This window comes from Haliaeetus albicilla, chromosome 14 (genome assembly GCF_947461875.1).
Source record: "Haliaeetus albicilla chromosome 14, bHalAlb1.1, whole genome shotgun sequence".
NCBI lineage: Eukaryota > Metazoa > Chordata > Aves > Accipitriformes > Accipitridae > Haliaeetus > Haliaeetus albicilla.
The window spans coordinates 20703469-20719669 of record NC_091496.1 but is presented as its reverse complement, the minus strand read 5'-3'; the positions used below and the strand labels follow the sequence as shown (position 1 = coordinate 20719669).

At 40.1% G+C, this 16201-nt stretch overlaps 1 protein-coding gene across 1 annotated transcript; it reads left to right on the top strand.

Annotated features, from left to right (window-relative positions):
* The first annotated feature begins 49 nt into the window (after nt 1–49).
* Nucleotides 50–15722, top strand: ALG12 (ALG12 alpha-1,6-mannosyltransferase). The gene is made up of 10 exons (XM_069801932.1): nt 50–224; nt 4272–4461; nt 4616–4748; nt 5283–5456; nt 6837–7031; nt 8299–8402; nt 8883–9106; nt 9833–10002; nt 10200–10275; nt 14359–15722. Exons 2-10 carry the CDS (start codon nt 4297–4299, stop codon nt 14588–14590), a joined length of 1473 nt encoding a protein of 490 aa, XP_069658033.1. The 5' UTR covers nt 50–224; nt 4272–4296; the 3' UTR covers nt 14591–15722.
* The last annotated feature ends 479 nt before the right edge of the window (nt 15723–16201 follow it).

Below are 16201 nucleotides of genomic sequence, written 5' to 3'. Positions count from 1 at the left end.
GAATGGGCAGGCGCGATGCTCCGTAGGGGCTTCGGTGGCATCCGCCATTTGTATTTGGCAGCCGCCTAGGGAGCCCCTGCGCTGCTGGGGGCTCGCTCTGCCCTCACCTAACATGGCTGGCCGGAGAGCTGGTCACGTGGGCGCGGGGCTGTTTCCCCCCCCTCCCGCCTCCCGCCGTCTCCTGCCGGCGCCCTCTTCGGGGCGGCCACGTGGACGCCCGGGCGGTGAGTGCGGGCCGGGCCGGGCGGAGGGCGCCGCGCCCGCGGGCGGGGCGGGAGGTAACGGCCGCGTGAGGGGGGAGCGGGGAGGCCGCCAACGGCCCCGTTCCTTCGCCGCAGCCCGGCTGCGACCGGGCGTCCCCGGGAGCCCCGTCCCCCGCGGGGGCGCTGCCAGGCGGGTTCCCCCCGCCCCGGCCCTCCGCCTCCCGGGCGCGGTAGCGGCGGCGGGGCGGCAGGGCAGGGGCAGGGCAGGGCAGCCGCCTCCTGAGGAGGCCGGGCGGCCTCCGCCGCGGGGCCGGCGCCGGTGTCCTCAGAGGCGGCGGGTGACGGCGCGGCCTCGTCCTGCCGCCCCCCAGGGCTGCCCAGCAGCGCCCTGACGGGGCGGGCGGCGCCGAGCCCGCCGTGAGGCGCCGAGCCCGCCGTGAGGCGCCGGCTGACGGCGGCCGGCACTCGTCCCTCCTCCGCGCCCCGGCTCGGCGGGCTCGACGTCCCGCGTCCGTCGCTGGCGCTCGGCGTGCCTTGGCGGCGGCGGGCGGGGAGCGGAGGAGGCCGCGCCGCCCAAGGGGAGCCGGCGGCGGGCGGGCGGGCGTCCTGCGGCGGGCCGGCCGCTAGAGAGCGCCGGGCACACGCTGCGGGGGCGGGGGGGCTCAGTCGGAGTATTGGGTGTGCTTCTTCCCCGCCCGGTCCGAAGAGTGGCGTCTCCGACATAGCTTCGTCGTACCCTCATAGCTGGTGCCGTCCCAGGCTTCGTTTCCTGCCTCAACTCGCTCTTCTCTTTTTTGTCCGATTTTTTTTTTTTTCCTGTTTGTAGCCAGTCCCCACACTCGTGAGGAAATGTGTATAAGAATAGCGACTGTCGTGCTCCTTCTTAGAAAAGAAGAAAAAGCGATCCCAGCAGCCACAGGTTTTAAATCTGACCTCATTCAGAAGTTAGCTTGAGAGCAAAGTTGGAAGAGCTGTTAAAGCACAGGGCAAAAGCCATGAAAGTTGAAGATAATACAACGTAGTTTTCCCCACAGCTGGATCAAGCCAAAGAGGGAGGACCTTATAGTGGGAGGCTCTCGGTGGTTCTGCTTAGATTGCTCCATACGGAGCGTGTGAGGGAGTGAAATGCAGTCTCCGCAGACAGATTCAACAGTTTGGCTGCCAGACTCTAACCTATTTGTACTGAAGAGTGTCTGAAAAACATAAGTGAGCTAAATATGGTAGATTTTTCATGGGAAGAGTAAAAAGTCAGTTGCTGGAACTAATGACACTTCCACAGAAAAAGTATAGGAACAGAATAAACCATTTTTGATGAAAGCGCTTCAGCCTTTTTTTTCTTTTCTTAATGTAAGAAAACAATTTAGTTTCGCCCAGTTTAATCCCAAGAAGGGATGAATGTGTTGGAAATCTCCGCTCTTCTATGATTCAGTCTTGATGTAGACGTTTGGGGGGCAGTCAGTGTGGCTTTGTGGTGCAGGTCCGAGAAAGATTCTTCTAAAGTTGTTAGAACGTTAATGATGGATAAAACTATTTGTATTCACTTACGGTATTCCTCAAACCTTCATTATTAAAATATTTTTATTAAGTGAAAATCTGTTTCTGTGGTTTTGGCACTTAAGAATAAAAGTTGTAATTGCAAGTATTTTGCCTTTATATAGCAAATTTATTTTAAATGTCAAATGCAGTGTCTACTTGTCTCAATAAATTCCACTTGAATTTTGAGGTTTGTCAGCATCAGTTTTTGACAGAGCAAGTTATCTTGAGTTTTGACAAGACCACTAAATTTATTAGGCTCTATCTCAGAAACCTAGGTGTTGTCTTCATGCTTTGGTTTTTTTATCTGCTAGCGTGTTTCCCTTCAGGGAATCTCAGTATGTATAATGCATGTAATTATCTTTGAAATGTATGAGTTTGCTGGCAAGCTTACTTTCTTCAGGCATACAAAAGGATTGGAGTCAACAAGATAAAAAAAAAAAAAAAAGCCTTGCGATAAACTGTGTATGGGTTATGTAGCTTCCCTGTCATTCTGATGATTTAGGAAGTTGGAAACTGATTATTTTTGTGATCAGCTAAAGATGTCAGGAGCAGGCTATGTTGTAGAGTTGTCAAAGAATCCAATATTTATAGGTGAAGGTAACATCTTTTTATTATACAACTGATAATCGTTAAGAAGGAAAAAATAGAGCTTCTTGGCACTTGGGTCCTTTTACAAGGATTCATTGTCCTAAAATACGTGAAATGTTAAGAAGCTGTGAATTGGGAGTGAGGAATACCTACTGTGCTGGTGTATTACATGCTACTTCACATGGCACAAGCTACTCAAGTGCCTGTGTTGGTATATGCGGCGGTGGATTGATCCTTCAGAGTCCATTTTTCGCTCAGGTAAGTTTGACCAGAAACATGAGATGCCTCTGTGTGTATTGGAAGAATTCAGCAAGAGAGCTTTCTACAGACAAGAACTTGTGCAAGATGAATTATCCTGTGCAGAGGCTTAATTCCTGCCAAATACTTCTTGAGGTGCTCCTGATGGCAGTCCCATACCTCTTTTACTGCTGCTGTGGGAGAAGGATTCCATCATAGCATAGCATCCTTGTAAAGAAGTAGTACTAGGCACAGATTAAAAAGACTTCTTCATGCTTCCTGGTATGTTGTGTTTATTTAGGCTCTTAACATTGCAAAACAAGCCAAAAATCCTAAGGACCTGCCACAGAACTCTCTGTCTTTGAGCCCAGAGTTAGAGCTTCAGTTACAGTCTGTAACAGCAACAATTATGAGAAAAAGAGGTGCAGCCAGTGATGCATATAAATAATATGGGGATGCATGCAGTTTACAGGAAGTACACAAATTTGGGGATTTATTGGTGTTAGCTGTGAAAATAAGGAACGTTAGCTCACTATTTATTTTTACTAATGAGCAGGACAAACATCAGTTCAGGAAAAGGTGCAGTTGCTACATGATCCTAGCAAATCTGCCAACTGTTTTACATCTGTTTGATGGACATATTTAGACCAAAACATGGGAGAAAATTTCTCTAACCAAAACCCCAGTTGTACCTTACAGGTGCTATTTTTAAAGCTTTGTTTCTGTGAGAACAGAACAAGAATAACAATAACCAAAATCTCTTGTCTTTCATTAAATTGTAGACTTAGCAAAAACTGGGAAGCTTAAATTAAAAGAATGTGAAGTAGATTACCATGTTTTTGCTGGAAATGGCCATGGAAAATAACTTTGTTTTGTTTTTTACTGGTTCGTAATCTGAAACTAGAAAAGATGAGCTGTTTACCCATGACAATACCTGTGCTTTATTTGCTCTGGCATCACCTGGACACATGATTTTATCATCATCGTAACATACATCCGAAGCACTACCATAAGAATGGCTCAGTGCAGTGTTGTGAAACTGAGCACTAGGGAGAGATGGCCTTCATTTCTGGGTAGCAGTAGGAAGGATGAGGTTCAGACCATCTCAGGCCATGGTGACACATGGTGTGGGTGCCGAAGGGGACTTGTCCTTCACTTGACGAGTCCGGACCTAGCCACCAGCAAACTCAAAAGGTCAAAGTGCTCTGTTCTGAGCAACTTCTCATCCTCGTGGTTCCTCTCCCACTAGTTTCAGAGTCCTAGACAAATGAGAGAGTGTGTTCGAAAGATCACATGTAAATCCAGTGTGCGATTAAAGCAAGAGTAAGTTACAAAGCTGTCTCTCCCGCAAAGCACGGACGTAATTGAGGTGGCACTCTCGGCAGTGGTGGCAGTATAGAACGCAAAGGGAAATACTGTGTTAAGTAGGGTCTATGTTGTCTGAGTTTTTCTAGGTGAAAACTAAAATCTTTACAGAAGGTGGCATAAATCATGAAATGCTATCTGAACACATTTTTGGCTATCTACTCAGTTTACTGAATGTATAAAAAAAAATTGGATGGATTATTTCATTTATTAGCCTTTGTTTAAACTTCTACAGTACTGTAGTAAGTTTTCCTTGCATTATCAATCTGTCTTTTTCTGTTTGTACACTTTATACTGTGTTACTAATGTATTTTCTTTTAATTTTGTTTTTAATAATAACAGAGTATACGTGAATTTCAAACCCAGTATGGCTCAGAAGAGGAGCTCGAGTGGGCGGTCATTCCCATTGCTGCTGCTGATTATTGTTGTGGCCTTTGTTCATTTAACTGTCTGTCCTTTTACAAAAGTGGAGGAAAGCTTTAACCTACAAGCTATCCATGATGTGGTATACCACCAGCTGGACTTGGATAAGGTAAATTCAAAAGAAGGTGTGATTTCTTGGACACTGTTAGTAAAGACTGCAATTCCATGCTGTATGAGTAGGGCAAATGCAATGTGAATATGAGTTATCCCAGTTTTCCTTTGTTTCTGATTTGCCTGTCTTACTTAGATTTTCCTTTTTGCAGTATGACCATCATGAATTTCCTGGAGTTGTCCCAAGAACGTTCCTTGGACCAATTTTTATTGCTGCTCTTTCCAGCCCAGCTATATACGTACTTTCTGTGCTAAGAATGTCCAAGTTCTACTCGCAGCTGATAGGTATGAGAACTTTAAATCATCAGAATACAGATTTTTACTACTGGACTAATGGGTGACATTGTTTTAACATTCAGTGTTTGGATCAGTGGTTAAAATGTGATATTCTTTTCCTTAATGAGGGATTTTGCAGACTGTCGGTACTTAAAGCTAGCATGGCAGTTCCACCCCCAATTTGGGGTAACTAACAGCACAGAGAAAGTCGGTACTAACAAATGTCAGACAGTTTAGAAAAAGCAAGTGTCTTCGGAGAACACGCTCTCATGTGTGCTTCTGTGTACACTTCAGAAAATACTAACTTGGACATAGGAGCATTGACCTTTGTGCAAAAGTATCAGACAAGTTAAAGGTGGATTAAAATAAACAAACTAATGGGGAGGTTTGGGTTTGTTTTTTTTTTTTTCTTTGAAGTGGGCTATATTGTGGTATCTTCAGTATTATTCTTCATAACTTCTTCCCATTATGTTATGTAACATGGTTGTTCGTTAGCGATCCGTCTGGTATAACTCTTAATTCCCATTTTTATTCTTCTAATAGTCCGAGGAAGCTTGGGGCTCAGTGTGATTTACACATTATGGAAGTTGCAGAAAGAAGTTAGAAAGCAGTTTGGAGCAACTACATCAACAGTCTTCTGTCTCATCACTGTTACTCAGTTTCATTTGATGTTTTACTGTACACGAACCCTCCCTAATGTGTTTGCACTCCCTTTTGGTAAGCATTTGCATAGCAATAATTTTAAAATATAAAAATTCTTCTCAAATATGTCAGTAGTTAAAGCACAGAAAATGTGAGGTCAGACATAGACAAATAATATATGTGCTTGATTAAATTGTGTGGTAGCAAGGCTAGAAGACTTCAGCAGTTGGGATTTCTTTCTTTTTTTTTTTTTTTTACCGTATATGCTTACAATGACCATTGAATCAAGTTTTATTGAATCTGAGTATATGTGGAGTTTGTCAGATGGCTTTGATTAACTAAAGGTTTAGGTACACATACCTGATGCATAAAACATAGAGCTATTGAAAAGGCAGAAGGTACACCTGCAGTTCAAAAAAAAAAAAAATCTGTGAACTTTGTCTACACAGGAAAGAGCTTTCTCATGAGACTGTGGAACAAACTCCCACCACAACCTCTCCACCTTCCTCTTCTGGAGTTATCTACAAATGTAGCAGTTTGTACACTTAAGGGGGAAAAAAAAACCCCAAAGTCAAAACATTACTTTACACATACAGTTTTTCCCTAGAGATGATGAGAGGGAAGATTAACCACATGTGACAGATGGTAGCTGAGTCACTTAATGCTTCAGTGCAAGTTGTTCAACTAATAAAATCATGAGGTTGGTGTAAGAACCTGTCTAGATCAGAACTGAAAAATAAAAAGCAGTTGAATTGTCAGATAAACACTGTGTAGTAATAAACAACTTGGATAATTTCTGCAGGTATTAAAAAATACAAGTTTCTTCATGGTTTTGTACTATTAATATTTCATACATATTCCTTAGGATCATGACCACTTTACTATGTAGTCATAAACTGTGGAAAAAGTAGAGGCAACTTCATCTGTAGAGTTATGGTGTGTCTTCAGCTAACTGTGCAAATGGATTTATAGTTCTTCTCCCTGAGCGGTAGTCTGTAGTCTCTTTTTCATATTTGAAATGGCGTGCTGTTATCATGAACACAGGATATACTCAGCCAAGAGAATAATTCTTCAGCTGATACTGAGCAATAATAATCATGAATCTTAGTTCAAATGGTTTTTAGTACTTCCTCAAGGTTTTGGGTTTGTTTTTGTTTTTGTTTGGGTTTTTTTACCCAAAGGCTATTAAATATACTGTCTAGGAAGAGTTCCCATGTGTTTCTTCTGTGGTTATACTTTTCCTAATTACTTAAGCATCAACAGTAGAAAGTTGTGCATTATTCCAAATTACATTTCTCTAACAGAGGAAGAAATTCTGCGCTAGAAATGGTAGGAAGACCAAGAGAGCATTGGTGGGAACTTAGAGGAACAAGACACTAGTATTGAGAAAAGTGTTGCCCTTTAAAAAATGAATAGTTCAGTGTGTGAGACAGTGTGCTTTATTTATTTTTGCAGTGCTCCTGGCATTGACGTTTTGGATACAGCAAAAGCAAAGGCCATTCATTTGGTTCTCGGCTTTGGCAATTATAGTCTTCAGATCAGAGCTCTGCATCTTCTTAGGCCTCATGCTCCTGGTGACATTATTAACTAAAAGAATCTCCATATTCAAGGTACTTTCCCATGCTGTTCCTGCTGGAATTTTTTGGTTGGGTAAGTATTTGCTTGGAAAAAACAAATGCCACGTAGTAAATTCAACAGAAATCTGGACTGACTTCTCTGGTGACCTGGCCCTTAGGCCTTTTTTTTTTAATCTGATTCCATTTTCTAGTAATATGACAAGGGTATTTATTTCTTTGAAAATTTCCATGTGAGGAAATAGGTGTGCATGGAGCAGTAGAAACTGTGACTCCCACCTTTAGATGCTTACGTATGATGTCCTGGTCTTAAAAAGGCTTAGACATGCAAGCTGACTTTAGTGTAATTAGTACCTGGCTGTAGCTACACCTGCATTATTTGCTGTAGTATCTATTGCCGTGATGATAAGCTGAATCCCAGGATAAAATACAACAGTGTGACAGACTGGGATACTGAGCAAGAAGGTTGTAGGGAGAGTCACAGTTCAGCTCTGTTTCTTTATTACATTAATTTTAATAGCTTAAGTGATTATCCATGCTAGAGACGTTGAAAAATCTCTTTGTCTCTACCGATCCATGGAAGGCTCGTGCATATGCATGTAAGTACTCTAAGCTTCTCTGCCAGCCTACCTAATTAAAAATGCTGTTGTCAGATGCCTGATGATGACCTCTAGTAGCGTGCTGTTCCTTCCACAGCATGGGCAGTAGAAACAGTAAGATCATGCCATGTGCATTTGGAGGCACCTCACAGCATAAGAGTTTGGAGGTCCAATGGGAATTAGTTACTGGTACTCCCATTCCATCTCTGGGCAAACTTCTTAAATACCAGAGCAGTTTTCAGAGAGCTGAGTGGAAGAGATGGGGCTGATGGATTTGCTACTCTTCTGTCTTTCTGCCTTTCATCCCTTACCCTCCTTCCCTCAGACCTAATAAACAGTAGCAAACTTCTAGAGATTGTTTATCTTAACTTACTAGCTTTACAATAAAAATCCATTTAGTACCATTTGAAGTTAACCTGGGTTTATTACCATTCATTAAATTTAATGCTCTAATATTCTTTTGAAACAAACTAATTAAACCACTGTTTTTCACACCTGGGGTTGGAGTGAGGCAAATCTCAGTCAGATTCCTATCTAACGTGCTTCTATTAAGAAGTGCCTCCCTCCCCTGCATTTCCACTGCAAGACAGACAGATTCAGCCTTCTCTGTGGCTTTGGGTGAGGCTTACAATGCGTGTTCCAGTTTATGCTGATCTCATCAGTAAATGTGCAATTTGGATCTGCTAGTTTGCTTTTCCCTAGTTTTTAATTCACGCAGATTTGTATTTCTTTTAATTGTTTTAGGGCTAACAGTTGCTGTGGATTCTCTATTTTGGAGGCAACTTGTGTGGCCAGAGGGGAAAGTGCTTTGGTATAACACAATTTTGAACAGAAGTTCCAACTGGGGAGTATCCTTTGAAACGTCCAGGGAAAAAGACCTATTGAACACTACCAGCCAAAGCGAAGACTTGATGTAACCTATTCCTGAGACTCGCTTACAGTGTTAAATTCTACCTTTCATCTAGTATTTCATTATTTGAAGCTTATGAGACAATGTCTGTTTCTTAGATCTTTCTGTAAATTTTAACTCTCCTCTGCTGACTGTTTCTTCTTGCTTCTTTGTGTTCTACCAATGTTAAAGCCAGGTTTCTTCCCCTTGGTTTTTCAGGTTGCCCATCATTAGCACCATTTGATGTTGGGTGATGTGAATGTAGTTACGCAACTGCTTTTATTTCTCAAAGGGTAAGGCAGAAACCCAAATGCCTGGAAGAATGCGATATATATAAAGTATACTGCATATTTGCAAAATTTGCATGTACTACTGTAAAGAATAGTTACTTTACTTGTCAGCAGTGAAAGCATCCTTAACTCTCCTTTTCACCTTGAAGACCTCCCCCTTCTTGTGGTATTTCTATTCAGCCCTGCCTCGTGCTTTGGGATGCAGCATTGTATTTGTGCCTTTAGGTGTAGCGGAAAAGAGAACTCGGATACTACTTTTGCCAGCACTGGGCTTTATTTTCTTGTATTCATTTCTCCCACACAAAGAGCTGCGTTTTATCATATATACTTTCCCTGTCTTCAACATAGTGGCTGCTAAAATGTGCTCACGAATGTAAGTTCGAAATTCTGTTTTGTTTTGGTTTTTTCTTCTTGAAAATGCAAAAGAAAAGCAAAACTATTATTACTATTTTTATGCACTTTTTTTAATCTTGGAGTCTGAATCTTCAGATCTTCTCAAATCTCTTGGATTTGAGATCTTCATATGCTTTAGAAAGGAGGTCTGTATCACTGTACCCATTTGACTAATGAGGGAAGTGGAGACAAAGAAAAGTTAAATGATTTGGTAGGACCATTTGACAGTTTGGGTCAGTGTCAAGAATAGAGCCCTGATTTTACTGTTACGCTGTTACAATTCAGTTTATTTTATCCACCAGAGAAAAAGATACATTCCAGTGTACTACTGTGTTGTTAACACAACTTACCTTAGGAGATAGTTTAATGCACAGGTGGGGCTCATGAAATGTGGAGTTTGTATTAAATAATTAAACTTGCGTATTTTGAGTAAACACATTGAAGTTAAATTGTGAAATTCTTTGAAAGAGAATACTTTCATAGCCAAAGGTTTTAAACACAGAAATACTTAGCTTTATTGATGAGCTTTTATTAATGAGAATATTCTAATTTGTATGCATTCCATACACATGATTGTAATAAAGTTTGCATTAATCTTTATTATCTAGCAGTGCAGTTTTCGTAAAAGCTCTGTCACAATAGTCAATGACCAGTATGAAAGAAAAATAACAGTTTATTCTTACTCTTTTTCCGCCCCCCTCAACAGTCTGAATAACTACCGGAAATCTTGGCTGTACAAACTTGGATCTTTCTTTGTTATAATGCATCTTCTAGTTAATGCTGCTTATTCAGCAACATCTTTATATGTTTCACATTTCAATTATCCTGGAGGAGTGGCAATTCAGAAGTTGCATGAGTTGGTACCTTCAACAGCAGGTATGTAAAGCTGGCTTGAGGTATGTTAGTCTAATTTCAATTGCATTTTTTTTTCTGCTAGTGTATCTTTACATGTATTGGATATTACTACTTCACACTATTTACATGCATGTTTTCTGTTACTATTTTGTTAATTTATTAATCAGAGTGCTCTTAGAAGAATTTTGAAATTGTACTTTGTTTTCTTTTTTCTGTAGATGTGTCTGTTCATATTGATGTGGCTGCAGCACAAACAGGAGTTTCTCGGTTTCTAGAAATCAATTCAGATTGGAGGTATGTTGTGAATGAGGTATTTTGATCTGAAGATAGCAGCCTGCTTTTTCCTTTTTTGTATATGCACAGGGGCAAGTATCACAGATACTGTTTCTGGTACAGCATATTTATTAAGCCAGGTCAAGAACAATGTGAATCTTCAGAGAATTTTGATGTGTGCAGTGCTGCCATTTCAGAAATAGAGCACTGCAACGTTTTTTAATTGTTTTGGTTGGTTCTGGTTTGCCTAAATAGCGTAGAATCTTTAAAAGACATCAGAAACAGTACAAAAAAATTGTTAGCTTACTAAAACACCAATATCTTTAATGCAGCTACATTTGACATCTCACTAGATCTCATAAAACACAGCTGTAGATGAACACTTTTCTGCTCTTGGCAGAACAGCGTATATAATTGTGGGGGTATCTTCTCATTTTGTTTGTATTTGAATGATGTGAGGCTTATCTGCATATTAATATACAAAGTCTATTTTTATGTGGAATGTCCTTCACATAGATTGCATTGATGCTGCTGTTGTGGACTATCGGTCACGTCCATTCGCTCTGAGAGAAAGCAGTTGAATGCTTTGTTACCATGACCAGTAGTGATGTACAACAGTTTTAAGAATCAGAATTTTGGAATGAATAGTAGGAGACATTTGTGGGACGGCATTGTTTGCTTTTCAGGATGCAGACCAAAAAAAAGGCACCTTTCTGATTCTTAGGCCTACCTCTTCAGCTGAAGTGTAGGTTTCTAATTTAAAATGTGATCTTAATGAAAATGATTCAGCAGAAAGTGACACAAAGCCTCACTTCATACTTGCACAAAACAAAAGCAATACAAGCAGATTTTGATTTAAGAAGTACTCTGAGCATGGAGTTCTTTTTTCCCAGTTACAGTCTTCAGGATCAGATGAACAAACATAATTTAATTATTGGTATGTTTAGAGATAAAAGCATTTGGGAAGTAAAGAGGGAGAAGGGGAAAAAAAAGTATGCTCCTGGGGGAATTATAAAAACCAATGAGCTTGCTAGGTCTTATTTTATTTCCATACTCTCTCATAATATTGTGATGATATGGACAGTTTAAAGCTGAGTTGCCTTCACAGTTACCCATCCAGTGTTTATTTCAAATTGTTTTTTGCATGTTCAGTCTAGAGAAAGCCTTAAGCCACCAACAATCATGAGACATTAAACTATGAGAGTACAACTGATAGAAGACGCATGACAGCTAAAATGTTCCAATCTTTGTTTTTTGAATATACTTAAGTACACACATTACTCTGAAAACAACTCTACTCTCTAAATACAATTCTTAATTTCCATGAGCTTTCTGGGGTTGGTGGGTTTTGGATTGTTTTGGGCTTGCAAGGCTGTAGTGTAGTGGGATTGGAAGGTAAACGAATAATATCCCTGTTACTGATGGTTGTTTCATAGTGTTGCAGCTACAGAGCAGTTTGTCTCTCTCACTTTTTATCTTTACTCATCGTAAAAAAGCCTCAAGGGAGGGCTGATTCACCATGAAGTTTCACATTGAAAAAATCAGGCAAAATCCACAACTAAGCATCATACACGGGACTACCGCTTTGACAGCATGTCCTGGTTTTGGCTGGGATAGAGTTAATAGAGTTAAACCATGACACAGCACAATAGTGCAAAATTCAGTGGCACCAGCTGTCCATTTTCTCTTTTTCCAAGGAAGTGACAGCCTTTCAGATGGGTCTGAAAATGAGAAAACTCATTTACCATCTTCATAGAATGTGTACATCAGGTGAAAACAGATTTATTGATAGAGTGGCTATGAAGGCTGATGATTCATCTTTCTAACTAACAATACATCTTTCTAACTAACTAACTACAATCTATAAATAAGTGTCTTAAAGTTAACAGCTTTCGGTGGCGTGCTCAGATTAGATCTATTTGCCTCAGGAAAAATGCAAGTGATCTATTATTTTTCTTCAAAGGGTGATTGAAAGAAGCTTGATTCAGGTTCTTACACAGGACAGGTGTTACAGTCTTGTCTTCAATTAGTGCAGTCTCTTTGAACCAGGAATAAATATGCTGTGTAAGCTTAAAGTATTTAAAAATAATAAAATCCAGAGATGCTTGCAGCCAGATGAAAGGCCCTTTATTTGCTGATGAAGAAAATGCAAAACTAGTAGTTGGTAAAGTTGTTATGAAGTAGGACATTCCTTCTGCCAGTTTGGATGCATGTACCATCCTAAGTGGTATTGCAATCTTTTTGGAAATAGCAGATGAAGTTAGTGTGCAGGTTTTTTTAGAAGAAAGCACTTGTTCAGTTTGCAAAGTCTAATCCTGCATTATATGGTGCATTTATTGACACCTCTGGATTCTGTCAGCCTGGGGTCTGTTCTGGGTTGCCAAAATTTTAGTTAACAATCCACACAAATCCTCTAGTTTGCTGTAGAGTACTTGCTTTAAATATCTTAAACATTAATGACTGCTATGTCAGGGAGTGTTGTAAAAATATAAATTGATATTGTTTCCAGTTTTTCACAGAGAATTCAGGCAGATGAGAGGCCAGGCCTGCAAAGACACATGTGGCAAAAGGAGTAAATCCAGGCTGCATCTAGGTGCGTTTAAGAGTGTGTAGAGTTGGGATTACACTACCACTTCCCTACCAGTGTCCATGCCACAGCCTTGAGTAAGTTGCTTGTGAAATGCATGGGAGGAATCACGTGCCTAAGAATAGGAGCTCCAAAAGCTGGTAGAAAACAGTTCACAGAAAAGGGCAACAGAAAGGGTGAAGAACCGGGCACTGCTCTTCGCTTGGGTTACAGTGCACAGACACGCTTTTATAGTTAGATGCCAAAGACTGTCTTGTCATAAACTAGAGGTAAGTAATCTCCATCTTAACCTTTGTCTTCTGGACTGTTGCCCAGCATTAGTGTAGAATGTTTTTCTGGGATATAGGGCAAAGATTTGAATCCAGGTCTCTTGTTTTTGGAAGCACACTTAACAGTGGTCTACAGAGTGTTTTGGGGTGGACTTACCTTATTCTTCCCCTTTGAAGTTGTTGGATTGTGGACTCAAATCAGGCTGCCATGTCCAGTATGAGCATCCTAACCCTTGGGCTATAAATTCCACCTGACTCTCTTCAGTGAATGAATAACTAACTATTGCGAAATAGAACCGTGTCTTCATGAGACAGTGAGGGAGAACTATCTCAGTTTCTAGAAAATTATAGAGGTTCATACAGCTCTGTGAGATAAGAAACTTAAGTTCTGGGCTTAGATCACACAGAGTGACTGAACCTAGATCTTTCACATCCCTGCCAAATGCTTAAGTCAGTCACTTGTTTTCTCAGCCTCTAAATTCCCTCTATGGCTAGATTGAATATAACTCCTTATAAGAAATAACTAAGTGTATATGCTAAATAGTTTTAGAACTCACTAGTTACTTCTTATATAATTTTTTAAAATATATAATTTGTATATATTTAGGTACCTAAACAGGTTTATAAAAGCTGACCCAAAGTGACCTGCCCAAACATGTAGTAGATCAGAGAACTGAACCCAGAAATAGCAAGTGCCAAGTTAATACTGTAATTGCCAGGCTGTTCTTTCTTTCCTACAGTGTTCAAGGAATTATTCTCCCTGCTATTCTCTGAGGCTCCTACTTTAATGTATGACTACCAGAAGAGAAAGTTTTCTGCTAAAGTGCCTCATAACTTTTTTTTTCTCAATTAAAAAAAAAGAAAAACAAAACCAAAAAAACCCCCACACTTATCCAAACCACAGTTCTTGTGGAGTAAAACTTAAAAATGAGTCCAGGTTTCTACAGTCTTAGACTTTGATGTGCTCTTTCTCCATAGAACTCAAATAGAGGACTAGTGAGAAATTTTCTAGGAGTCCTGATTTATATCACAGTAGCAGCAGAAAGACTTGCATGGAATGACTGGCTACCTAAACTCTTCAAAAATATTATTTCCTCCTCCAGTACTGGTTTATTTAATCAAGAGGTATAACTGAGAATGTTACAGTTCCTTTTGTGTTTCATCTTGGATGCTACATGACCTTGTGATAATAGAGATGTTTAATAGGTAAAGAAAGGAATGTAAATAAGCCTTCTTTATTCTTTACAGGTATGACAAAAGAGAAGATGTTAAACCAGGAGACCAGTTGATGTTTTCTTACACACACATACTGATGGAAACAAACCCTCTTCAGATATCACATTACAAGACAACCCACAGGCCACTGGCAAATATACCTGGCATCAGTAAAATTGGGTTGAACCTTACTGCACTACCTCCTTTTACTTTAAATTTGAAACCAAAATTAGTACTGTTGGAAAAACTTCCTCTATCATCTTGACTGTGAATTTTAAGTAAGTCTTTTGATGTAATTTTGCTGATGACTGAATAATCTAAGAGAGCAGCAAATTGTCATTCCAGCACTGCAATTCAACTTCTGTGGAAAGGCACAGAAAATCTTTGTACTGAACGGTATTTAGCTCCGTCCTGTTTCTTACATAAATATTACAATGCATTCCTAGTCAGTATATACTCTAATACTGAGTTGTATTGTTAGATATGTTTGAGAGAGGCTACCTACAAGTTTAGTGGTATTAAGTAAAACCTGTCTACTTGGTTTGGGTAGCTGTTTCATCATGTAGCGCAGGTATGTCCTAATTGTCCTATATAAGATACATAATGGAACAGGTTTGTGCTACGGCAATAATTTGCTATGTAATCTATGTGTGCAAAGATGTATTACTTGATGTATCTGCAGGATTGTAACCCCTTCAGTTGTCAGATTGCCTCTGTGAAACTTAATGATGTTATCAACATAGGAAAGCCATAGTCATTGTAGCTTCATCACAATACCTAATTGTGCCCTGTAGGCTACCAAGCTAATTAAAGTGAAAGATTCACTTAAAAAGCAGTTGGACCTTTTGACGAGCACTGTCTCATAACAGATTTGAGCATTAAAGGATGGTTATCTTTATTCCAACACTTCATGAATAAGCAGCAACTTGGATTTCACATGAAAAAGAATTTTAAAAATAATGTTCCCCTCTTCTGCTATAATGATATTAATTTGCAGTGCAAAAATTTACCTATGAAAATATTCACTTGAATACAGTTTTAAGAAGATAGGTGCTGTTTTCCTTTCTTTACTAAGTAGTCCCTTTGGAAAGGAATAATCTAATATGCCATGGGTTGCATTCTATAAACTAGAATAAGATAGCATGCTCTGTAGTCTCCTTTATTAGATGTTTTTGTTAAGGATGTCTGCCTAGATTGCTGAATGAAACAAGTTAAGGGGTAAACTAAGGAAAAAAAGTTAGAATTTTGGTTAGGGCCAGTTGTAATGTGACAGGAGCTCCATTAGTGTAAAAAATCAGTATTGCTGAAACAGTCATGGGCAGAAAACATATTCCTTGCTGACTGAAAACTCGAGTAAAAAATTCTTATTGAATAAAGTGTTCTGGGGTTTTTTTAAAGTGTGCTTCATTCAGGAACTCCCTTTACCCATGTATGTTTCAGTTTTTAGGACCATGTTTTCTTTTTATCCTTTAGATGATGTATCAGAGGAACTGATCTGGTGGGGTGGAGCCTGCTCCCCTGCGGGTGGCTGTTGCTGCCGCGCAGGCTTCCTCAGGCTGAGCAGATCTGGCAAAGGCAACCTGCAGAACTTGTTGGTCCAGTCTCTGGTTGCTCTTGAAATTGAAATCACTCAAGTATTATCTACTTGACTTGTCTTTGGACAAAAATTCAGCTTCCTCTACAGCCAATTTGATCTTCAAACAATTCACGAGACAGAAGGAAGTACATGTGCAAATAGCTGAGAATTTGGAACAATACAAAGGAAAACTTTTGAGTGAGGATGTAGGCCCTTATGTTAAGCCTAATCATTGACTTTATGTAACTCGCCACACACTGTAATCCACAGTCTGAGAACCTGAGCTAAAATTTATCCTGC

Bases quoted from the DNA above. Each gene is read 5' to 3' on its own strand.
- ALG12 (XM_069801932.1), top strand. From the start codon at position 4,297: ATGGCTCAGAAGAGGAGCTCGAGTGGGCGGTCATTCCCATTGCTGCTG. The intron at 9,107-9,832 runs GTAAGTTCGAAA...CCCCCTCAACAG, and splicing joins GCTAAAATGTGCTCACGAAT to TCTGAATAACTACCGGAAAT. The intron at 10,276-14,358 runs GTATGTTGTGAA...TATTCTTTACAG, and splicing joins GAAATCAATTCAGATTGGAG to GTATGACAAAAGAGAAGATG.